Source organism: Parus major, chromosome 2 (genome assembly GCF_001522545.3).
Source record: "Parus major isolate Abel chromosome 2, Parus_major1.1, whole genome shotgun sequence".
NCBI lineage: Eukaryota > Metazoa > Chordata > Aves > Passeriformes > Paridae > Parus > Parus major.
Window position 1 is genome coordinate 64862206 of NC_031769.1, and position 24918 is coordinate 64887123.

Here is a 24918-nt window from a genome sequence, read left to right on the forward strand (position 1 = left end):
GAGAGTAGCAAGAGGTTCTCAAATCTTGATGATTTTTACGAGATGTGTTTGCAGCATGCTACAGTTCTTAATGGCATTTGCTGTTGCTTAGTGTAACACAGCTTGAGTGTGGAAGATTTCTGATGTAACTGATTGAACTTTTGATTTAAAAAATTGTTTAAATTAATAAAAATCACCATTCGGCATATGACTTTTCCATGGGCTCATTCCCCTCTAAGTGTGAGCAGCTATTAAACAGTATCTTGTTCCTTCACAGGTGTGGACATTGTCAGCGCCTCCAGCCAACTTGGAATGATTTGGGAGATAAATACAACAACATGGAAAATCCACAGGTCTATGTTGTTAAAGTGGATTGTACTGTAGATATTCCACTATGCTCTGAATTTGGTGTGCGAGGATACCCTACGTAAGTATAGAAAGAAATCTGCTCCTGTTTTTCTTTTCCAGTTTTCCATAATCCACTGCCAATTTCTTGATGCTAACTTCTAAGCTACATTTTTGCTGGGTTTCTTTGGACCTGCTGTATTCATTTTAAGCCCTTTTTCCGCGTTGCCAAGTATCATGTGATTCATAGTACTCTTATGCTTTTTTTGTTGTTTTTTTTTTTCCTTTCAAGAAGCTGTTTTATGTCTTGGAAGGTGGCTATGTTTAACTGAAGTCTGGAATCTTCCTGTTCTTTTGTCTAGGAGTACCTCTTTCTGAAGCAACAGTACATTGTGCAGCTGTGATATGCATGATAGAGCTGGTTTTCTACTAACTGCACTTTTAAAACTTGCCACAAGTTTGTCAGTACACTGCACCCATCATAATTGCATTAGAGGTGGTCTCTTAGATTTTTAGTGAACTTAGTGCTCATAAAGCAATAAATTAATAGTATCACTTAGCATAGCAGTGGTGATATTGTCTGGACTTTTTCCTAGCTAAATTTCCATATATTGAGCTAGTATTTTAAAGTTTTTATGTTTATGCTGTTATCAAGGATATATGTCTTACTGGCTCAGCTATGGTGGGCAGAACATGGTCTAGAGTATCTACAAGAGGTCAGTGCCTTTGAGTTAGATGTATGTTCCCCTTTAAAGTGCCAGAAAAGGAGCAAAAGGATTTGCTTTTTACTTGTGTCTTCTTTAAAGCTTCTTGCAAATATGGATGGGATCCTTTCAACTTCTATATTAATTACTCATCTTAGTGGGGGTAAGTGGAGAGTGTAATCATCTGTAGCCCTTCCACAGCCTGTATTTTTCAGTTTCCTTTCCTTTGCTCACTTAGTCTGGTGTTTTTGCCAAGCCCAGCAACAGCCTGAACTTTTCATTCGCTCCTGGCTGCACCCACTTGGACACAGATGAGTGCAACTGAGTAGAAGTTGAAAGTTATAAATAGTATAGTCCTTGTTGAGATAGGAATTGTCCTTAAGGACAGTGTGTGTCTTGTCTCTGCTACAAATCCCAAGGAAGAATGAATATTACAGTTCTGCTTTCATATATCCAGAAGTGAGCATTGGTTGTCGTTGCATATTTGCATTGATTATATTGTGGTGCTGCTCCTCGTAAAATAGAGTGGCAGAAATTTTGAACAGGAAAAAATCAATGGATGTGTAATTGCTGGAGGGTTTTTTCCCCTCCCTCCTTTTGGAGGTCATTGAATATATAGGAATAGTTAGTGCTTGCTTTTATCTATTTGAAAAGTTAAAAATAGTAAGGCAGTCTTCTGCTAGGTATAGAAATGAAGGGGAATTCATGGCATCAGCTCTCTTCCTGTCTGAGTCAGTTTTGAACTAGCTTGTTTCTAAAAACCTTCAGCAAGGGAAATTTCACAGCTTCCTCAGGCAGAGTCCAGGATGTGCTGATCCCTACATTGCTTTTCCAAACACCTGTCAAGGGAAAGGCTGCGTTCCCTTTTCATCCCCTCAGAGAAAAAGCAGCTGAGCAGCTCCCTGCACTTGCTGTCACAGGTGTGTCAGGATTATTTGGTACTACAAAATCAATACTCTCTCAGCTGAACTAGAGAAACTTACCCTTGTTTGCGGAGAATAAAGGTGTAGCTAGCTTTTTTTAAGATGTTACCTCAATTTGTTTTGTTACTTTTCAAAAGTAGTGCCAGGAGGTGTGTTTTAGATGTTCTTCTTTTTCATTTTTGTTGCTTCCTTATTATTCTGACTTTCTGTCATCACAAGGAACATTCAAGAATACCTTGAACAGAAATGACAGTGGGACTTCCTATCTCTTTTGAATGTATTTGCATTATGTGGTTTTTCAACACTTTCATATGTTCATTTCTTCCAACTGTGGAACAAGAAGAGAGAAAAACATTTCAAGAAACTAAAGTATGAAGTGACAGCTTGGCAAGTGGAACTGAGGGTTAGGTGACAGTAGTAACTGAAACTCTTATTTGCTTTAAAAAATAAGACCAGGTCAGAATTCAGTATCGCACCTTTACTAAATATGCTTCAAATTTTAACTTAAAATGCAGTAGTAGAAGCTTTACGTAGTCTATGGGAAAGTTTTGATAGTAATTATTAAACATTAAAATCATGAAGTCTGGATATCTACAAGCAGTTACTTATCTTCTTGTCCTGTTGACTTGTCTCAGGGTGTTTTTAATCAGTTTCATACCACGTGAAAAGCCCTACACTATAACAGCAGTCAGGAAACAAGCGGTGAGAAAGAAATTCCTGGGAAAACAAGCACTAGATATTTTTCCTTTGGTGATAGAGAGAGGTGAACAAAACAAAATTGATGCTCTTTGACAAACTGAAATAGGATTCATAGAACTGAATGCTGCAATTTCGAAATTGCTCTTTCTTATTGATCAAAGTAATATTACACTGTGCTGATTTTTAACTTGGTATGTCTTATTTTCTCTTTTAAAAATCTCCTTAATGCTTACATGGGAATGAAAAAGGGTCCTAAGTTCTAGCCATGACACTTTAATCTGAAAGGGTTGTGTGATGCTGATGTTAATAGTCAAGAGATCTGTTATTGCAGCCTGAGCTGCATTGCCATAGATTAGCAAAGCCCATTATCTTTCTGAGAATATTTCCTGTGTGAAAACTTTTGCCTCACTCTTCTCTACATTTTGACCCTTTAGGCTAAAGTTGCTTAAACCGGGACAAGAACCTCTGAAATACCAAGGCCCTAGGGACTTCCAGGCACTGGAAAATTGGATGTTAGAGAAACTAAATGAGGAACCATCTGTAAGTGAAAAGGAAATGCTCTTTTCTGCTGGCTTACTTATCTATCATTTCTTTAAGTTAAGTTTTAATTTCCAGGAGGAAATCTGCTCCTGAGAATAAAAGTTAGGTTGCAGTATCAATCTGAAACAGTTTACATGTAAATCAGAGTAGTAATTAAGTCTGTCATCCTGTGACCTGCTCTCTGTTCCTGCTTTTAAAATTACAGTACATAATGCAGTTTTAGTGCTTATACATTTGACATTTTAAGATACAGTCCTTGCTGTCAATTCATTTGACACCTGTATGCCATAATGCTTCTAGAGTAAGAAAAGCAATTTAGCTCTAATACATTATAAATTGCATTTGTATTGGGCTTAATTACTTCTTAAAGCAATGGGTGCCATCTTTAGCTGAGTTACTCTCTGATAATGTTATGGCCTAAAGAAAAGGTTTAAAATTATTAGTTAAGTAAGATAAGCTAATACCATCACTAGGAAAATCATTAAGTTTAGGGGTATCATTCACATACGGGAGCCAAGCCTTGCCTAAAATTAAATTTGTGATTGCTGAAGCAAAGTTAGAATGTGATGACATTTAAGCAAGCATGGTATTTTTAATAATTGAACATTAAATGCTAAATTACTTTAAGAAATACACTTTGGGGTTCCTAAAAAATTATTTTCAGCTCTAGGGCTGGCGTCTAGAAAGTATTCACTTACTTTTGCTGAAATGCTCGTGAGTTTCTTGCAAGTTATATATATTGTTTGCTCTATTTCCATTGTTGCTGACTTTGTGGAGCCATTAGGTAGACAGCATTCCTTCTGGCACTAAGGGAGCAGAAAATAGCTTTTGCACTATTTTTAAATAGCTCAGAGACCACTGAAATGGGTGTGATGGCAGTTGTGGCTGATGTGTGATGCTCTGGAGGCACTGTTATATAATTTAAGCATGTTAATATGTATATGGTGATGCAATGAATGCCACAGCAATTACTGTGCCCTGTGACTGTACTACAGCACAGTGAAAGACTGGTACTCCACAGACTCTAGTAACTCTCTTTTATGTGGCAGTCGTTTTCACCTTTTGCTCTCAAGTAGTTGTTTTTTAGGAAACATTAGGTACCTAAATCAAGCTAAATCAGGACATTGCTTTAGGAATTTAAAATTTCAGAGTTTATGGTACTATCACAGAATGGTGTGATACAGGAAACAAGTGTTGTGTATTTGCTATAGAAGAGAAATAAAAGTTATTTTTTCTCGTGACTAGGACCCAGAATCTGATGTGGAACCACCAAAAGCTCCTGAACCTAAGCAGGGAATGTATGAACTGTCAGCAGACAATTTCAAGATGCACATAGCAAAAGGTAACTGTTTTTTTCCGAAGAAGAGAAACTTGGTTACAGAGATGTTAATAGTGGGAAGTCTGCACCAGAAATGTTAGTTTTCAGGGTACCTCCTTCCCACTTTTATTTTCCAGTAATACCTAGTGAAAAAGTATGAAACTGCAAACTATGTAAAAATGTACTGGTTAAAAGACATACTACAGACAATGAGAAAGTTGAAGTACAGCACTCAGAAAGCAGTAAAATTATGGCTCCTAATCCCAGGGAAAAAGCTAGTGGGGTTTGCTCAACTAAACTGTCTCTTCTCCTGAGTTCCTTGCTCAGTCACAACACTTGTTTGTTTGTTTGTTTGTTTTTGTAAGTCCCATTTCCTCCTTTCCTAGGTGCTGGCTTGTTCTTCCTCCCAGGGTGTTATTCTGGACACGAATAATCCACCCGCTTCCTCCTTCCAGCCCCCATCCCACTCCAGTCTGGCCCTTTATTTGATATTGTTTAGCTTCCTTCCTCCAGAACTTAATGAGGGCAAAACACTTTGTCTGTTTGGCTACTTTAAAAAGTATTTTGGCTGGAAGCTTTAAAATTAATGCCAGGAGGTATACCTAATATGGGAAATTTCACCCCTCATATGTGTTTTTTTAGACAAAATCTTAGAATACAAACTTGGGGCTGGCATGACAACAGAGGATCCTACTTTCTCCATCTGTTATCTAAAAAAGAAAGGCTGGATTAAATTAAATGTTTGCCCATTTGATATCACCAGGGAGGTTGAACTAGAACTTCTTAAAGTAACCATTAGCTGATAAGAAATATTTTCATGTGTAAAACAGCCTTTTGTGCAGCTAACTTAAAATTTCCCAGCATGTCTGGCTTAACACTTAATGTGGAATTCAATCAAAATTCTCAATTAATTTTCCTCTAAGCCATCAGTGATGTGCTAAGCATTTGTCAACTTAACTACCTTCTCAGACTGTAAAGTTCAGTGCATTGTAAATGTTTTAGTGTTTTTATTATGTGTCCACTGGCTCTCTTAGAGGAGACATTCTTACAGTCATATCTGATGGTTAAGCAGGTTTATGATCATCTGTAAATCTGTTGTCCTCTTGACTTCAGTTACGAGAAGTTCGGTGCTTAAATTTAACATGAGGCTTAGCGGTTACACCAGCAGGGTTGACTTCTGTTCTTAAATAGCCTACTTTTACCTTTTTGCTGCTCTGGGACAAAAATTAATTATATTGTTTTCTATTGAGGAGAGTATGTCAGAGTACTTGGTAAAGAATAGCTGATTTTGACTAATGTTCTTACTAATTCGTGGGAAATTTAATTTTGTGGTTTACTTGACCAACACAGAGCATGTTGTTCAGTTTGAAAGTCTTTCTCATGCAGACTAGTCAAGTTAGAGTACACTATTACTGCAGTTTGTTTCCTGATTATTTTGCACTGCCTTTCCTCTGACCTTCCTTTGTGGACAAGCCTTCAAACTTCAGAAAAAAAAAACAACTTCAAAACCAGTTCCTGCTGTTTACTGAAAATTATTTTTTTCCCCTTATTTTAATTAGGTTAGTTTTTATTTAAGTTAACAGAGCTTTGCCTTGATGTGTGCAAAAATGTGCAGCAATTTTAAGTAATTAATCTTAATTGAAATAAATTGCATATTCTGATACCTGGTTATCAATAATATGCACTTTAAAACTAAACATTAGTAGGAGATAGCACAAAGACTGTCCTCTGCATAAAATGCCACGAACATCTACTAAAGGCAGAAATTTCTGAGTAATTGACATGAAAATTCAAAGAGCAGGGCAGAAAAAGAAGAATGGAAAACTGAACATTATTTTTCAGGTAATTCATGGATTTAAGAGTTTCTTAGTAAACAACATTGCATAAAGTTGAAGTTTAATACTTCAGTTTATGCTGTTATCAACAGTTCCTTGGTAGTTCTTTCTAGTCTGTAAAAGGGCAACTGATTGACATGGTAGAATTAAACACTAAGGTATCAGTTTTAATACCTCACTTGTTGGCTTGAGATTGTGAAGCTGTTTGGATTTTCAGGAAATTTGGCAATGCTGTGGGACTGCATACAGTATTGAAAACCTAATTGCTGAAGTATTTTGTCCTGGCCTTTGATTCACAGTGTTTCCTATCTTTAACTCAGGAAATACCATGATAAATTTGCAGCCCGAGATTAGTACCTCGGCTTTAATTGCAGCCAAGTTCATTCCAAATGAGCTAAATACTTCTTTTCTCTTTTTTTTTTTTTTTACTTAAAAGGTAATCACTTCATCAAGTTCTTTGCCCCTTGGTGTGGTCACTGCAAGGCTTTGGCCCCAACCTGGGAACAGCTGGCTCAAGTCTTTGAGCATTCAGAAACTGTCAAGATTGGTAAGGTAGGTGAAGCACTCTTAGTCTGAAAATATGGTTTGTGTCATCATATGTTTCAGCCAAGAATCATGTCTTTTGTGCTATGATTCACAAATAACAACTATTTTGTTTGTCACTTCTTAAATTCTTTTATAGTCATAGTTTGTATTTTGATTTTGAGACTGTAATTTATTTTTTTTTCTCACACATCCACAGTTTAGGCCCTCCCCCATTTTAAGCAAAGCCTTGTTGCAATCAAAGCTGCCTCTTCGCATTTCAGAGAGTTGGGAATAAGTCCAATACTTCAGATGCAGGGAGTAATATTTTGAGGCTTGTTTTTTTATTATTCATTTTCTTTGTCAGAACTTGACAGACTTCAGTATTTATTTTGAGTGGGAAAGTGACTTTTAATTTGTTCTTTGCAGCATTGGATTTCTTGGCAAGCTTTAGCCCTACTGGGTATTTATGATGAATTATTTCTTTGTTGGTTTTGATTTTTTTCCTCTTTTTCCCCATAAAACTTCTAAAAGGTTTCAGGGGGTCTTACACCTTAAAAATTGATATCTTGTCCTGCTTTACTATTTCCCTTAGGGTTGATAACCAGGTTCTGTGGTGTATTTACCATGGGAGCTTGTTACTTGTACGTGGAGTGACTTCTGTGCAGAGGTATGGAGGTGGTCTGGCAGTTGCAGTTCCTGGCTTTATTTGCTGACCCATACCTAAGTCCAGGTGGCTCATGATGGGAATCCCTGCCAACAGTGGAAATCAGATCAGGCTCAACTTCTGTAGTGCTTCCACTGATCTGAAATACTGCATGGCAGCAGTGTTGTCAGTCCTGCAGGGGGAAAGTCCCTCAGCTGTCTCCCCTGCCTCTGCCCTCACAGCACTTCCAGCTGTAGCAGGAGGGATGAGCTTGACTTTTTTTTTAAAAATGCTTTTGAAAATCTGTTAATTCGAGTATGCTGTGCATGTACAGCACAGGCCAGCAGAGTTGAACTTTAGATGAGGCATATATATATATATATATATATGCACATATATAAGCACAGTTGAACTTCAGAGAAGACACAAAAATATTTATGCATGTGTTTTCAGACCTGGTGGATATAAAGTTAAGATTCCCTCTGAGAATGAAATACCAGAAATGTTTTCTCCTTTGAATCTTTCTGTACTTTTTGGTACCCTTGTTTGCTCTCTTATGAAATCGTTGCTTAAGTATCTTTATGAAGTTACCATTCTCCAGTATTCAGAGAAAAATAATAAATTTCCAAAATTTCTGTTTTAATCAGTTGTCTGTGGTGTTTGCAGTTTGTATTACTGACAGTTGCTATTTAATACCTTCACTAAGATTTGTCTTGATGCGTAGACAATTTTATGTAACTGTATAGTTTGTAAAATATCTCTTGAAGCATGTCTTGGCTAAGATTTTAAGTGTGTAAGTAAACAGGAAACACAACTGTTTCTAAGAAGGTTGAACCATGACCTTCATCTAATCTGGGGGAATAGTGTTTTAACACTGTTTAATCTTTAGAAGTGATCTTCAAGTGAAAAGCTTATAAACGAGTAACTTTACAGACTGGTTTGTGACATACTAGAATTGAATGTTGCTATGCACTTGGATCTTCCCTTGGAATACAGTGCACTTGCTAGCTGTTGGCATGTCTTCTGAAGTCTTTTAAGAGTAGTCTTTTAAAAATGGGTGAACCAGTATGTCTTCACTTTAAAGCTCTCTCACATTAGTGTTTTGTGTCTCATTGTCCATGCACTGATTTTATTAGCTGAGAATATCAAGTAGTTTTTAATTGAGGTATTTAATTATGTCTTCATTGTTCTTTGTAACTGCTGCTGCTTCCTTCTAGCCATACCTCCCTCCCCCTTAAAAAAAAAAAAATCAAATACACACAGAGCCTCCCAATTATACAGCCAAACCACTGTTTGGAAAGCAGACATAATCATTCTCAAGACAGTACTTGGGTACTGAGTTTTGCCAAGCCTTGTATTGTAAGCTTGTTGCTTTATTTTTCTGAGCTTTTAAACAAGGGACACTGTGATGGCTGTTGTATATTTATTTTAGGCACTGAATAGTTTTGGGTTTTATTCCCAAAATGTAGGTCGACTGTACCCAGCATTATGAAGTCTGCTCTGAAGCCCAAGTTCGTGGTTATCCCACACTCCTCTGGTTTAGAAATGGTGAAAAGGTGAGTCTGCAAGTTCAGCATAAGATTACACTATATTTCTCTGAATAATATTTGGGCTAGGCTTACATTCTGGAAAAAAAATAAAAAATCAAGTGGACATATACAAAAGTCTACTTGTGAGAGAAAAGATGTTGGAGGTTCATTTGGGTACTAGAAGAGGTAGACTTTGTCCATAGATAAAAGTTTTTGTTCTCTGTATTTTGCAAATAACTGATAAAATGTTCATAAATCTGTAAGTAGTAGCTCCAGTTATGCTGCTGTGTGAGGGAATTCTGGGCTTACTTTATCATAGTATTTTACTTCCTATGGAACACAAAAACATAACTGAAATAGAAATAATAATAATAAAGTATGTAATTTTCGCAATGTGTATCGGAAGGTTCTTATCTCTAAGTGGTGCCCATCTGCTGAGTGATGTCTAGAGATGCAAATTTTCCTTCTTATATAAACCTGAACATTTCACATGACACTGCAAGTGAGAATCTTGTGAGCCCAATTGACATTTTTCCTTGCATCAATTCAGAGAGCTAAAATATTCTGAAATTATGGAGGGATAAAATATTTGTAAATACCACATACAGGAACAGCAGTAAATAAACATATTATAAATTCTAGTTTTATTTATACTGTTTCACAATTTCAAGATTAGTTAAATACATTAAATGGATATTAAAAACAGGTCTGCAAGAGAACCCAGGACTATACTTCTAGCTCCTACCTGCTAAGAGCAGGGGGAAAGGAAGAAGGGGTTTTCTCCCATTCATCTTGGATTCCTTTTTGAACATTTACACTATCAGCAACGTTAAGTTTTTCTACTCAAAACAGTTTAGTGGCCACTGCTTGTGGCAATTTTCTGGTACTCTGAAGAGAAACTGGCCATAAGTACATACCACTGCATGGGAGGTTTGGCATAAGCATCCCTATAAGATCAGATACTAGGGAATTTAAATGAAGCAGCCCCTGCATTTTTGAATCCCAAGCAGATTCAGATAAGTGTGCAGCCTTGTGACCTCTCAAGGCACACGTCAGCAGCACAGCTTGAAGCTGAGGAAGTGCTCAAATCAAGCGTGGTGTCATGTCCAAGGCTAGAGGTTTTCAGCTAATTAAACTTCAGTTTAAACGTTGTAATAATTGAAGTTGGAGTTCCTTGGAATTATTTGAATCAAGAGTGCAAGGAAAGAAAAAAAATCACTGCTGTTGTATTTGGTAAAGCTGAACCTCATTCATTAATCTGAGCGATGTATTTCAGTTGACATCAAACTGTCTTTTCCCACTGTCAGTGTGGTATTCCTTGGTGGAATACTGCCACCAAAATCACACGTTTCTCTGTGGGCTGATACAACATATTTGAAAAAGCACAGAACAACCTCAACAATTTTCCAATAATCTGGCCCAGAAATTCCTGAAACTCTCTCCGGCCGCTCTGATACTGAAGGAGGAGAACTGATTCAGTCATCCAGCCTTGTCTGTAATACCTTCATCCCCTTTGCCATAACTGAAGTCTGGCATCACACCACTGCTGTTGGTGAGATGCAGCAGATACCCCAGGAGGAACCCTGACCCTGCCCTGCTGGCACAGGTACAAACAGGTACAGGCTTCCTGCTCCTTAGGGATTGACACTCAGTGCCAGGAAAGGGGCAGTAGTTTCAGGAAACATTATCATCTACAAAAGAAGGAAAATGTGTAGAAAGGGTTCCAATGATTAATGAAAGTTGAAGAGATGTCTGTTCTTCCTTCTAATGTATGGAAGATGGTATGTTGTTTCTTAAAGAATCTTCCTCATCTGCAAAAGGACATAGGTCTTGCAGCCCACACCACATGAAACCACATCTCAAGAATTCTATCCACAATGGATATGTAATGCCTCAAAGATGTGATGTCTCTTCTGAAGAGGAAAATTAGTACTGATTTTCACAGCCAGCCATGAGGGCAGTCATGCAAGAGCCAGATTGGAGAGGGCAGACAGTGGATTTGAGACTAGAAGCTGCTCACAAGGGCTCTGATTTCTTGTTCTGACAATCTCTTGATTGTCTTGTTCTCTAGATTTGGAAAGTACCTAAAATATGGGGAAGCATCCAAGGTAAACTGTGGCCTCTCAAAGACCTGGCTGACTGCTTTATGTGCAGGTTAAAAAATAAGATTAGACTTTTGTGAGAGTGGTGCCATTGGAAATGTCTGCCCTGCAGCACCTCTTGCTCCTAGGTGAACTTAGGTGCCCAGAGTGCATTTTCTTACTATTTGGGTTTCCTGAGGATTTGTGGCAAGTGCACAGGCCAGAGGAATGACTGTAGTCCAGAGACATGCAAGTTAAGGTTCTCAGCCTGCCAAAGCACTGTGTAGAGCTCACAGGGTAACAGAAATTACACCCAAAGCACAGTGGGTATTTTATTGTTCCTTGTAGTAGAGTTACATTCAAAAAATAAAACTTTGAAAAAGCTGACTAGAGTGAGACCAGAAGGTCAAAGTGGCAAAGTTTCAAAAATGTGCTTCTACGTTTCTTAAAATACTTTTCATTTCAAGGAAATTTTAGATTGTTCCCTTTGGGTACTGAAGAATCTATGGCAAAAGCTGAAGACATGGAGTGAATGGAATGTCATAAAGAAGTTTAAGAACTAAATAATCATATTTATTATTTATATGCTTACACTTGGCAATCTTATGTTTTGCTAGTAGTTATTTATTTATTATATCAAATGTATATAGAAGGTTGCACAAACTGTTTGCTAATTGTAGGGTGACCAGTACAAAGGGAAGAGGGATTTTGATTCCTTAAAAGAATACGTGGATTCACAACTACAGAGCTCTGGGAAAGAGCCACCTGCAGATAAACCTGTCGAAGCCCTACAGCCACCTGCAGAGCCCACCCGTGCTGAGGTAAGTGCTCCTGCACTCTGTGTTCAAACTGTTTTAGCAGCCTGAGTTTTCCATGTGTGTCATTCTGATAGATTGACAATTTCTGGATGTAAACTGTACCAAATACTTCCCTGGTTATTTTTTTGAGTAATTAATGAGTGGAATCAGATCATAAATTTTAGCAATACTTTTATTATCCTGATGAATTGGAGAAGGGAAAAAAGTCGAATTTCTATTTTATGGTTGCAGTGAGTTATTTAGATACAGGCTTAAATGTGGTCTTTTTGGCCCATGGAACTGCTGGTACCTGGGTCTGTATGAGAGCATATTTCACCACTATAGAGGTGAAGATTCCTTGCAAGATGTTCACTTGAACCCAGGATGATGCACACTGCTAAGCCCCTAAAAAAAAGCTAGGGTTCTATATTTAGAGATCTGAAGAAACAATGAACAAAGATTATGAAGACCAGTACCAATATGGTAAGGTAACATGCCCTGTGACAAGAAAACTCCTTGGGGTTTGGAGACTTATTTTAATCTTGGCTGTAGGAGCTACAGGCTTATGTTGTGAAGAAATTGGCAGAAATAACCTTTGCACAGTTGTAGTTCACGTCATATAGTTTTCTGTCTTTTCTAATCCCTTTGGCATTTCATCTGTCATTTTTCTTGAAGATGAATGAAAAATTGATGAGGCTGAGAAATTAGGGTGGATTTAAAATATATTTTTTCATGAAATGTTTAGAACATACTTTCTGCCTATAAAATAAGGGACGGGGATTTACACTCCTTTGTGATATAAAATGAACTTAAGTAATTAGGCAACAATATTATTAATATAAATACAGTTTGTATGCAGCTTCTTACATGAGAATATTACCTTTCCCAGCTGATTTTTCCAGCAGCATTAGTGGTTTACCAAACATTATAGACCACATAGATTTGCAATTTTCATACTCTTCAATTTTTATTTTTTAATTGACCTCATATTTGGAAGATCCCAATGAGCTGGTGTTAGTACAATGCCGAAAGTAATTAGTTGTCTTTCTATTTTTATAGAAATAACACAAACCACATGTGACACAAATTCCCACTTCTGCCTTGCATTCACCAGCACACACACAAAGAGGAAAGGATTGTTGGGGGAGATTTTTTTGCCAAAAAATAGTAGACATAGTGTAGGACTGAACTTGTCCTTAAAACTTTTATTTTCAGACCCCTTGACTCTTTGTTCTCATGAATTTTGAAACAAGGGGCCAGCCCCCACAGCCAGCAAACAGACTTCATTTGCCATCGGTTGACCACAGCAGGTACCAGAGGCAGCAAAAGCAATGAGTTCCCACCACAAATTTGTGTCCAAGTGTTGAACCCCTGCTTGGATTCCCTCCATGTTTTATGTAGCCCAAGTACTTGCCAGTCCTTTAACAGAAGCTGTACTTTTACATCCATGAGACTTCTCTACTGCCAAACATGGCTAAAGTAATTCAAAAGATGATCCAAGTGGATTAAGGCAGTGTGACCAGCAGATGCTCACATTATGTGATTGTATTAGATGTCTTTTTTTGAGACAGAAAGCTGAAATTGAGATATCTGATATTAAATTTATTTTAGTGGTTGTATAGTTCACATTGCTATACTGATAGTAATCTACAGATCTTTAAAATTCGTTTTACTGTGTGAATCATGGGGAAGTTATTACTAATCAGGTTTTCAAATTTTGTACCTTAGATTGTATATTGTGTTTGGAATGTCAGTTTTAGATATCCATTTAGCAAAATCAGCGCAGAAGCATAGTGCTAACTTTTTGCTTCATTTAATTATTTCTCATTATTTAATAATTAGAAAGTAGAAAAGTATTATTTCTAATTTCTAAATAATTATTTAGATGTAATAACACTTCAGCTTAGTGAAATAGTTCCATGAACGAACACTTATTTACAGAAATGTTTAAAGGTACTGGATAATTCAGATTTTCAAATTTATTTTTGGCTTCACAAAACTTACTGGGGTTAAAATAGAATTGATAGTGCTGTCAGCTGTGATCTTGTTTTTCTTTTGCTTCCACTTGATTCTGAAGCTTTTATAGGCATGAGGTACATTTATTTGTTTTTAATCTCTCCCACCCTTAAAGGTCTCATGCAAAGAAATGAAGTTTCAGCTCTATTCTCTCACATGAGACTGTAAGCAATGTGCTTTCCTACCATCATTCCTTCGCTCCTGATATTATCAGGAGTAGAAACATGTCCTGGCACCCATGCAAGGGTGGTGTTGTGATGTCCTCTTGACAGGCAAATCTGTGTTTCTGGTAACAGTTTTTCTGTGCATGCAATGCAGGGAAAGGAATAACAGAAAGAACAGCTCTTGAGACATCACTTGTGTGCCTTGAATACCTCATTAAAATCTCAGATGGCCATTACCTGCTTGAAGCCAACTCCTCTAAGGGCTGTTTCTTGAAACATTGTGTATTAAAATTAAGGTGATTTTTTACAATTCATGAAAATTTGGATACAGGCAAATCCTTTGAAAACAGGAAAGCTTTGTTTCTCCAGTTATGGATGAGATTCCATGTAAAATGCACTTTTCTCTGCATCTCTCTGGGGAAGGAAGGTAGCTGAGAAGTAAAAGGCAGGTCTGCTGCTGCCACTCTTGTTTATATTATCAACAATATTATCTTTCCCAATTTCAGTTTTCCTTTTAGGAAGGTAAAAGTTCAGTAGGCTGATGTTGTATATACAAAAAGTTTTGACTTTTTTTCTGGTTTTTTTTCTTTTTTCTGGGGGCAGGCTGCAGTGCTTTCTCTCTCTGAAAAAGACTTCGATGCAACCATTGCTAGGGGGATCACCTTTATTAAATTCTACGCTCCATGGTAAGTTTGCAGCTGCTGCTGTTCAGGATTGTTTCTGGCCTAAGCTGTGAGTGCATTAGTTGCTTTAGGTCTTTGAACTGCAGTACTGTATTCATTGTCTCGATCTAAACTGTGAATTAGCTGAAGAATGTGTGTTTTGGCAAGAGTTGCAGCAAATAAGAAAAAAAAAAAAGCTCAGTCTTGTTTAGCTCCCTTGAGCTCCCTCTCTGTGGAAAGGCTGACACGGAAGGTTTACCGTGTCAGCCTCCAGGTACTGCTGGGGTAGCAGGGAGGGTGAAGTTTTCTTTGCTGGTGCAGCATGCTCCTATCCCTGGATGAGGGTAAGATGAGAGGAGCATATCACCATATCTCAGTGCTGAGAAAGGACAGCATGCTGGCCTTTGGGCACTCTCCAGCCTCGCTTGGAAGCCTCATTCGAACACCTGAGTTTTGATGCAGACTGTTGAGCTATGGATTATTAATTGCCTGTTACTCTTCAAATAACTGCCAAAAAACTAATTTGCACAACTGACAATTTAAAGGTGTTCTTAAGAGTGTATGTTCATGTAGTGTGTTTTTAGAGGGGGATCCAAGGTAGAAGTGCAGATGGTGTAGGTGTAGATACACATTGGAAGGGCAAATGAAAGTGGTGTCTGGCATCTGCCATTCCTGCTATATCCAGCAGAGCCTGGGACCCCAGCCGGGTTAAGATCTGAGGATTACAAACTTGTAGAACAAGTATTTCCCCCTTTTTCTTACTATTCCCTTTCTGAAAGTTTCATGGTTCTCTGTCTGGTTTATAGACTTCATCTTATTTTGTATGCCATCTTACTCATCCATTGTTGGTCTTGTAGCCAACAGTGGGAAGCCTAGTGTAGGGGGAGAGATAAAAATTAAGCTGTATTTCACTGTGTGAAAGATAACACATCTCTGAGTTAATCACTAGCATTCCATTAACACAGTGTATAAAATATAGAAAGATCTTTTGTTTGGGTTACAAAAGGCCCCATTACAAAGCAGCACAAGCAAATGCAACCCATATTTAGATGTGCTCAGGCATCTCAAAATACTTCAGTTTAACTTTGACATTAGGCATGAATGTGTTTCTTAGCGTAGGCAAGGATTACCTGGGAACATTTCATTTCACTTAAGCTCAATGCTGCAGGCTTTTCCAGTGTTGTCACCCTCTGCTGCTTGAGAACCACTTCTGTGCTCTCTTCCATCAGTAAGATCTGCTTTTGGATGTGAGAGAGTACCTGCCACCATTGGGTGAAGAAATAGCCTGCCCATAGCACACACACTCCTCATCATTTACTGCTCTTTCCTCACTGCCTTTATTCCCTCTGTACTCTGGGAGGGACCTAGACTGAGTCTGTGCCTGTGCTGCTTCTGCCCCACCTGCAGAACTGGCTGGGAAATGGAATTCACACCTGTGCTCAAGAGCAGCTTCCAGTCTGATTTCTGAACCCAGAAATCATATTGTTGGCATGTCTACAGTTCATTACCTGGAGCAGCATTTTCTGTGAGAGTTTGAGATTTAAATGCTCCCTTTTTGATTATCCTTTGCTAATAATAATATGTCCTCATCTCATTAGATTTTCATGGGATGCTGCTGGATCTCACAGGATCAGTGTTGGATGGCAGGCTGAGAAACAGCAGTTTCAGGATGTAGAGTCACCAACGTGTGCCGACTGGTTGCAGTGCTCAGAAAGCCACCATTTAGGAAAATACTTTCTATATTTATGTAGCTTGTATCCTAGTTTTGGCTCTGAAAGTCAGGCTTGTGACTGCCTGTAGTGCTCTGCATATAAATGACCATATTCTCTTCCAAGTGGATTAACTTATGTAGGGCTCAGCAAACACTATTATGTTGCTTTTTAGTTCTGCCCTTCAGTTAGTTTTGGACAAATATTAATGTTAACTTGCATCGTAAGCACAAAAATCATCCTGTTCTAGTAGTTTTTGTGCGTGGTCAGAAATGCTTTTATACTGTCACTGTGTATTAACAAGGTGGTTTAAATACACACTGGCTTGCATTAAGAAAACTTCTGCTGAGACATCTTTCATTATTTTTGTAAATGCCCTGATCCAGCCTCAAGGCAATTATGGGTCTGTTTTAATAACCCAATTAAGGTGCAGCTGGGTTAGAACAGAATGAGCAATGCAGCTTTAAAGTCTAAAGTTCTTTGGGAATTCTTCTTGAAGGCAGTAAGAAGTTCACATTAGGAACTTGGCTAAGCCAAGTTCAAAATATAAACAAAATGAATGCTTTACTATGCATTGGTCAAGGAGGCCATTAGGAACTGGAAGAAATTTAATAGGGAAATTAAAATCTCATTTAACTAATTAAACTTGGGCTATGTAGCTTTAGCATAACTGGCATATGGTACCTGAAAAATTAATTCATTCTACAGACATTCTGTGTCTTCTTAGAAGCATTTTTGTTTCCAAGAGATCTTTTTTTCCAGTTAAATATTCTCTGTGCTTGTCTTTATTTGGCTTCATATTCCTCTGTGGGGTAAAATGTTAATGTACCAACATCTAGAATACCATTCCAGGCAAGACTAACAAAGACCAGAAAGTACTTCAGTGCTTAACTTAAATAAAATCACTTGTTTTCTTAGCTCATTTGCTGACATAATAGTGCAAGGGAGTTGGAGGGCCAAATCATTAGGGGATAGGAAAGGCTGCTAGTTAAACTTACAGCAATTGCAGCAAGACAGTAGAGATAAAGTGGAAAGTGTATCTGCTAAACAAATCTCCCTCCTTTGTTTCTAGGTGTGGTCACTGTAAGAACTTGGCTCCAACCTGGGAGAACCTTGCCAAAGAGCAATTTCCAGGTTTGACTGATGTCAAAATAGCAGAAGTGGACTGCACTGTGGAACGTAACGTCTGCAACAGATTTTCTGTAAGTGTGAAAGTTCTGAAAGGAAGGGGACAGTATTGTGTACCAGATGTTGGAGGCTCCAGCGTGCAGCCCAACTGGCTGCTGCGCTCCAGGTGCCTGCTGAGAGTACAGCTGTGGTCTCTGTTAGCCAAAAAGAGGCACCTGGTGACACCATTTCTTTCCTGAACTGTTTGTTCAGACTTGGTCATTCTCATTATTGGACAAAGCTGAAGAAGTCCCTGCTTTCTCTCTCTGAAAGCACCAGGGCAGTCTTGTGGTATCCAATGCCAAATTCTATTCCTAGAACAAAAAAGATTTTCAGGGCTGGTAGGCAGACAGTTGAAGACAGAGCTGAAGCTGCCATTCCAAGAGCCTAGAGGAACATGTATTACCCCGTTCTCTGAATGTTCAGAAATTGCAGGTTGGCATTGGAAGTTCTGCTGTGGGTTTGGGTTTTTTAAATTAAAATGGCTTACTTTTTTACAGGGGTTTGATGGCTTTTCAGAGTCAGAAAAATATGAGTGTTGGATACAGGTTTGAACATTAATAGCAAGTTTCTTTTCTCGTGTGTGTCTTTTGAAGGTACGTGGTTATCCTACACTTCTGCTTTTCCGAGGTGGAAAGAAAGTCAGCGAACACAACGGAACAAGAGACCTTGAATCACTTCATAGTTTTGTCTTGCGTCAGGCAAGGGATGAGTTGTAATAAAAGTCTGGATGCTCTGTCCCTGGCTGTCTCTGTACAGTAGCTGAGGGATTTCTATCTTTGCTAATTTTCAAATAGTATATTTGGAGGGGGCGGGGAGGGGGCTTTTTTTGTTTCTTTCTTTCTAGGAAATTGAATGTACTAAGCATTGGTATCTTCCCCTTGTGTGTGTGTCAGAGACATGTCTCTGTGTGTGTGAAGGAAAGCTAACAAGTAGTTACTGTGCAATTCAAGAGTATTTTCAGCATTGGTAGTTGTACTGCATTTCTGCGTTCCCGCAATGAAGTGTAAATGGTTTCCTTTGAGACCAAAATATGTTAAGAAAACCAACTGAAGGGCAACAGTAGAATATTTTTGTCTTCAGGTTAGATCTGGTTAAAAAGTAATCCTTACAAATGGCTTACCATTACTAGAAAGGCAAAAGCTACAGCTGCGTTCAGTCACTTTTGCCTCTGGAATTGTACTTAATTCCTGTTTGTCTTAATATAGCTGCTGAAAGGTTGAAAACACACACACCTTTGGAAGATACCAGGCCACCATGAGCTGGTTGTTTCTTGTTAATCCTCTCAGCGTGGGAGGTCTAGCCATAATGAAAGCAATGGTACTGTAACATGTGCCTGAAAGTTACTGATGCCATGGTGTACATGTGTCAGGTGGATTTCCATAGGCTGCTGCCATCCAGCTCCAGAGGCACGACTATGCTCTACTTCTCTAGAGCCAGAGTGAAAAAATAGGTGCTGTTACAACTGCTCTGTTAATGGTAAATGATCAGACTCCAGAGCTGACAACATTTCCTACCCCTGCCTGAATCCAGCCATTGTGCTGACATGCTCCTTAGTCAGAGTACCTAGAGAACAACAAGTAGTACAATGCTTCATTTTTTTTTTCTTCCATTTATCTCTTCTGCAGTAGTGTAAAATAGTTCCCCCCCTCTTTTTGAGCCTTAACATTTTTCCAGGCTGTAAGCATTGATAAGTTTGGATGCTAGGACCACACGCTTTGTGGTGTCTTGGATTATAATATGAATCTATTCTTTGGTGCATAAGATGTTCCATGTTAGACTTAACTGAAAGCCAAAGAATTTACATTGCAGAGACTGTCACAATACAAAGGCAACAGCAAACCAAGGACTGAATTCTGCTGTTTCATGTGCACAGAAACTCATGGAATGAGGATTGCTACAAGCTAATTTGACTAATCTGTCAAGATGCTGGGTTTTGTCCATCATATGGAGTAACTTGGGTTGTTTTTCTTTTTTTATTAAAAAAAAAAAAAGAAAAAAAGGCAAAACATCAATGAACTTTTAAATCAGTGAATTTCTCCTGGTTCTTCTCTTCACTGTCTGTCCAGAACTTTTGATTCTGTTCAATCTGAAAATGTGTGAAGGTGAAAAAGCCACAGTGAAAGCTAAATGTTGTACTGGCAGATGTATTGGATCGACATGTGTACTTCTGCCTTTCAGGAAGCCTTTATTATGTTTTTAACAACTTTCTAGTGAAGCACAATCTCATGAGTTTCTTGTATAAAATCAAAGTGGTACAATTGTTTACACTGAGATTTTTTCTAAATAAAAACTTTTTAAAAAAGCAGTCTTTCTATAAATGATACAGCACAATGAATATACAGTGACAAGTGCAATAAATTATAGCTTGTATTTACAAGAAGCCTTTTAAATGCAAGTAGAGGTAAGTGCATTTAATACAGGTTTAATATTGATCAAAACAATTTGCTATTAGCTTCTTCTAGACAAACCATGGCTCTACGCTGCATATCCTTTATACCAGTTTGTTAGTTGCATGAGTTGAAAGGGAAAGATTACAAATGTTGTTGACATTCTGTCTTCCTGTAAACAAAATGTCCAGCTAGAGAATGAATGGCCCTTAAACTTTTACGTCTGAATTACAGCTGAAGAAGTGTCTTGACTTCCTTCCTGGGCAAGTGGTAGTAGATGAGGCAGCTCCACGTGGGGAGTGGAAGGAAGTTGCATAAGAACAAGTATGTAACTTTGTGTTGCTCAGTCAGATGGTGAACTGGGAAGACCAGCCAGGGTCTGAGTTCATGGTAGTGTTTCTAACACAGGGTGCAGCCAAGCCATCTTACACTTTCAACATCAGAGTTAAACAGTGCTCAGAGCATAAGAGAAACATCTGCTTTGGCACAATGTTAGATGCTTACTGTCATGACAGATGTCAGGAGAAGACTAACAGTCTAGGTGCAGTAACTGGTCCTTCTGGCCAAAAGGATCTTGCACGAGATGTATACTCTACGTCTGAAGTGCTAACACCACTTTCTTTAGCTTTTCTGCCTCTCCCCCTGCCCCCAGGAGACCTCACTTGTTTTGGGTGTCGAGTGCTCATCTGGTAAAACTACAGCACATATCCAAGCACCTGCTACAGGCTAAGCTTCTCTGTGAGATAAAGACCATCCCAGCCAAATAAAATGTGTGTGTATTTTGCTGCTGCTGCTGAGCTAAGCAGCCACCATGGTGTAGGGTCAGTCTGTAAGAAGTCCAGCAGTTTGTTCCCTGCCCAGGGGTTGGTCCCCACACCCCTTCCTCCCACAAGGCACATACATGGTGTTCTGAAGGGTGGTTCATCACATGTTTTTTTTTCCCAGGGTCATGAAAACATGGAGGCTTGTATCCAAGTTCACGGCAGCATCACAGAGTCCGTGTGAAGACTGTTTGTCAGTGACATCCACAAGCTCTTACTACCATGTTCCTGTATTTCTTCAGGATTACATTAGAATTATCATCAAAGTAAAGGACAGATATGGCATTTAGTTTGGTAGGTGCACAGCATGGTTTGGGAACGTAATCAGGATTCATAAGATGAACCTGTTGCCAAGAAAGAAAACACAACTGAGACACTGGTACATTGTTTACAAATTCACCTGGTGCTTTGGCACTGAGCTGCCTGGAGACTTACCAGAGTTTGTACAATGGCATGATTGGTTGCGTTCATATGGGCGTTGAGTGGGAACGAGCACTCCCCATCACAGTAGTTGGCTGCGTAGCCCTTTGGAGCGATTATCCAGTCCTTTTTAGGGAAACAAACAGAACGTGGCTCAACAGACAACTGCATGCAATTAAGGGCAGCTGAAAATTTTCCACTAACTTCTTCCTTGAGGGTGAAAATATGTTTTCACTGAAACTGCTCGGGTTTTAGTTGGTTGTTTTTTTTCTTTTTGTGCACCATCACTTTTTCGTGGACACACTGATTTTAAGGTCCAAAGAATGGTGTGCATCTATATGCAGCTCAACTACCATTAACTAAGGTTTTATCCCTAAAATTCTCTCTGGGTTGCATTGTGGGGATTGTGGTTTGGAGACCTTTATGTTCCAACATTTTCTGCAGGCCCTCCAGCTGAAATACCTTTCCTAGGTTGAGTCACACGCACAGCTCTTGTCCCCTTATGGAGAAAATCACATATAAGCAGGCACACAGGCACAATTCCACCAGGCAACTCCTCAACAGGAGTATAAAACCCTGGTGTGCTGCCTCAGACAGCCTAGCTTATACACTTTTACACAGGGACACTACTCTGCTAAAGACACTGTGGGAAATCTTAGTTGCATGACAGCTTCTCCACATCAGCTAGACTCCTAAAGGAGGGGCAGGACAGCCAGCCTGAGCTGCATGAGCTAGCAGGTGGCTCCAGTGGCAATCAGAGTGCCAGGCTAGGCTAAAAGGGAACTCTTCACCAAAAGGCTATTAAAGAAATTAGAGCTTGTCTGCTGCTGACACAAAAGAGCCAAAGGAAAATTAAAAGCAGCACCACTTAACAGGAGACACTTGGCATCCCCTTGGTGGTGGGCTCTGCAGGTCACTGCAGAAGGACGTGCTAATATGTTTCATGTGCGTGTATCTCTTAGGCAATTTCCACTCTACCTGGCCATTACCTTGGTTTGCCTGAATTTTGCTACAGCAGGCCTGAGCAGCTACACACTGTAGCTGCAGCTTTGCTAACCAAGTTTGTTCTGAAGGAAATAGCAGTGCCCAGCAACTGCAGGGGGCTCTACCTCCCCTTGATAATCTTCCTACAAATAGTAGGACCTGGATTCCAACTCCTACAATGAGCCCTGCTAGTATGTGGCCTTCCTTTGGCAGCATCTTACCTTTCTGCAAGTAGAAAGGTAAAAGTAATGCCTTCAAGATTGTGAACTTCCCAATTGGAACCCACTTCCTGCCCAAAAGCAGGGCAAGTAAAATAAGGAAGAAGTGGAGAGACTCTGCTCAAGTGAAAAGCCACCTATAAGTAATGGGGAATGGAGTCAGCCCACAGCCACAGTTGCAGCTAGTGGGATGGAGTTGACACAGAAGCAACAAAAAATGCTGCTGTCCCATTAGCTGAGAGAGGGCTTTCATCTGTTGGGTATTACAGAAGCAGCAGGGACAGTCCTGGCACCCTGATAAAAACATTAGCTGATAGAAATGTAACCTCCCTCACAAGTGCTAAATAAAAGAATGAAAAAAAAAATCATTAAAAAAGAGAAGGTGAGGGCATTCTTTGAAATGTGATGTTTGATTGCACTATAGCCTGGTTCTAAATAACTTACTCTAAACAACTTTCTGGCCTCATGGTGTTGCAACTAAACTCAGTCTTCAGTCTACCTACCGCAGGCAATGCTAATTGTGGGGCAGGGATTGCAGAGGATTTGAAGCAATGGCCAAGGTTAAAATCAGGGTGATCACTAGAAAAAAAATTTAGTTAAAATCACTGCTTAACATCAGATTGTTTTCCTTATCATTAGAGGTACACAGATATATGCCCTTGCCCGTACCGTGACTCCCATGAGTGACAGAGAATGACTGTGTACTTGAATCCCATAAAGTATCAAGCTTTCTCTGGATCTTATCAAATGTCACAACTATCAATATTTATTTGCCCTTCTCTGTGACTGGTTTTAGTGAGGAGGCACAAGGGACATTTTAAAGCATAATGGCAGACTCAAGTGGAATTACCGTGACACTGTTTAGATAACATTTCATAACAAAATGTCTGGTTTACCCAGAGAGAAACATCACACACCTGCCATCCTAAGTCTTGGAAGCTAACGTAAAGCTCATGCTTTCTGCACGCTGTTTTTAGGTCACTGCTGTTGTAATCTGTTAAAAGAAAAAGAGCAAAACAAGAATTTAGAAAGTAAAACAGGCAGAGCATTGCTGGAGGGCACATCTGGCCAGATGTGTGCATGCTGCGGGCTCAGCAGCGAGGAGTGACAAGCTCCCTCAGCAGCCAAAAGGATAAGGGTGTTGAGGGACATCCAAAGCAGGGCTGAAGCTTTTAAGATGCCTGTGGGAATGGAGTAACCCAAGTAACAGTGACTCTGTTATAGTTACTTCAGCTGTCTTTAAAGTGCTTGGAAAACACCTCCAGTAAAACAACTTCTTAAAAAGAAATCTACTCCTTGAGCCCAGCATAGGCTGCATCCCCACTGGGTGCTCTCACCCCACTTCCTCAGCTCTCATTTCTTACGTGTCCTGCCCCAGGTGGGGAGCTCAAGCTGCATGCACTCACTGAGAGAGAGAGAATTACAGCCCCAGGAAGGTTAATCATCACCTCGTGCCCCTGCACCAGTCTGCAGAGGTCTTCAAACAGCTAAGGTGTCCCGTAGGCAGGGAAGCCATGTCCTTTTTCCTCTCTGTGCCCACCCCACCTTGCCCCACACATCTCATGTGACCCATGGCACCACCTCTGCCCTTGGACCTTTACTAACCATACTCTGAAAAACACATTTCTCCTTTCCATAAGCTGCTTATCTACAGATGACACAGCTCTTGGCATGTTCTTACCATTGATTTGCTCCTTATTGTCAATAAAAGTGGGGACACAGGATGCAAAGACCTGACCAAGACCTTCTCCCTTGCCATGGCACAGTGTATGGGGATATTTCAACCATGGAGGAGCTCCTGATGATACCACAAAGCACAGCTTTTGACAGCGAGTGGAATTTCCCATTTATATTTGGAAAGAGAGGCAGCTCAGCGTGTGAACACCTGAAACCACAGTGAGCAGAGGAGCTGAACTGTGACAGAGGAGCCTTTCACCTCCAGGTGGCTGCACAGATCCACCCTGATGGGTGGTTACTGATTTTGTCACACCTCAGGTGGCTGCTGGACCTCAGCAGAGCAGCCACAGAAACCATCCTTGCAGCAGAGTGACTTGGCCACCAGCTATAGCTGCTGATCCTGTGCTTTGCACCCGATGGTAGGGACAAAAGAGATGGCAACAAATTCAGCCAAGCAGCTTGGGAGCCCAGGTCACTGTACATGTTTTCCTCCCATGCCTTTCCACAGGGGCCTTCTCCACCCTCACAATTCTCATTTGGAAGTAGAGGCTCTCCTGTCAGCAGGCAGATGCCACAGGCTGATGTCCCTGCCTCCTGCTGCCCTGGACCTTTCAGCTTACCAGCCCCCTGGTGCCCCTAATATGGCTTGAAAGGGCACCCTCCCAGTGCAGCTTTCCCCAGATGCGGCAGCTGGGATAGAAAAATATTTTTAGTGATTTTTTTCCTTGGCTCTGAATAAGCCTTTCTTTTTCTTCCCTCCAGCACCAAACCC

The 24918-nt window shown here is 39.7% G+C and overlaps 2 protein-coding genes across 2 annotated transcripts in view; one reads left to right on the forward strand and one right to left on the reverse strand.

Annotated features, from left to right (window-relative positions):
• Nucleotides 1–256: 256 nt before the first annotated feature.
• Nucleotides 257–18376, forward strand: TXNDC5 (thioredoxin domain containing 5). Its single transcript, XM_015619037.1, has 9 exons — nucleotides 257–406; nucleotides 3085–3190; nucleotides 4436–4532; nucleotides 6780–6895; nucleotides 8981–9067; nucleotides 11802–11942; nucleotides 14702–14784; nucleotides 17542–17671; nucleotides 18233–18376. The coding sequence occupies exons 1-9, from the start codon at nucleotides 318–320 to the stop codon at nucleotides 18353–18355; spliced, it is 972 nt and encodes a 323-aa protein (XP_015474523.1). The 5' UTR covers nucleotides 257–317; the 3' UTR covers nucleotides 18356–18376.
• A 1391-nt stretch (nucleotides 18377–19767) lies between these two features.
• Nucleotides 19768–24918, reverse strand: part of BMP6 (bone morphogenetic protein 6) — a 26826-nt gene continuing 21675 nt past the window's right edge. Inside the window, exons 6-8 of the mRNA XM_033519291.1 lie at nucleotides 23387–23463; nucleotides 21283–21393; nucleotides 19768–21191 (exon numbers count right to left, since the gene is read on the reverse strand). Of these exons, the coding sequence (XP_033375182.1) occupies nucleotides 21042–21191; nucleotides 21283–21393; nucleotides 23387–23463 (338 nt within the window). The 3' untranslated portion in view covers nucleotides 19768–21041. The remainder of the gene's footprint in view (nucleotides 21192–21282; nucleotides 21394–23386; nucleotides 23464–24918) is intronic.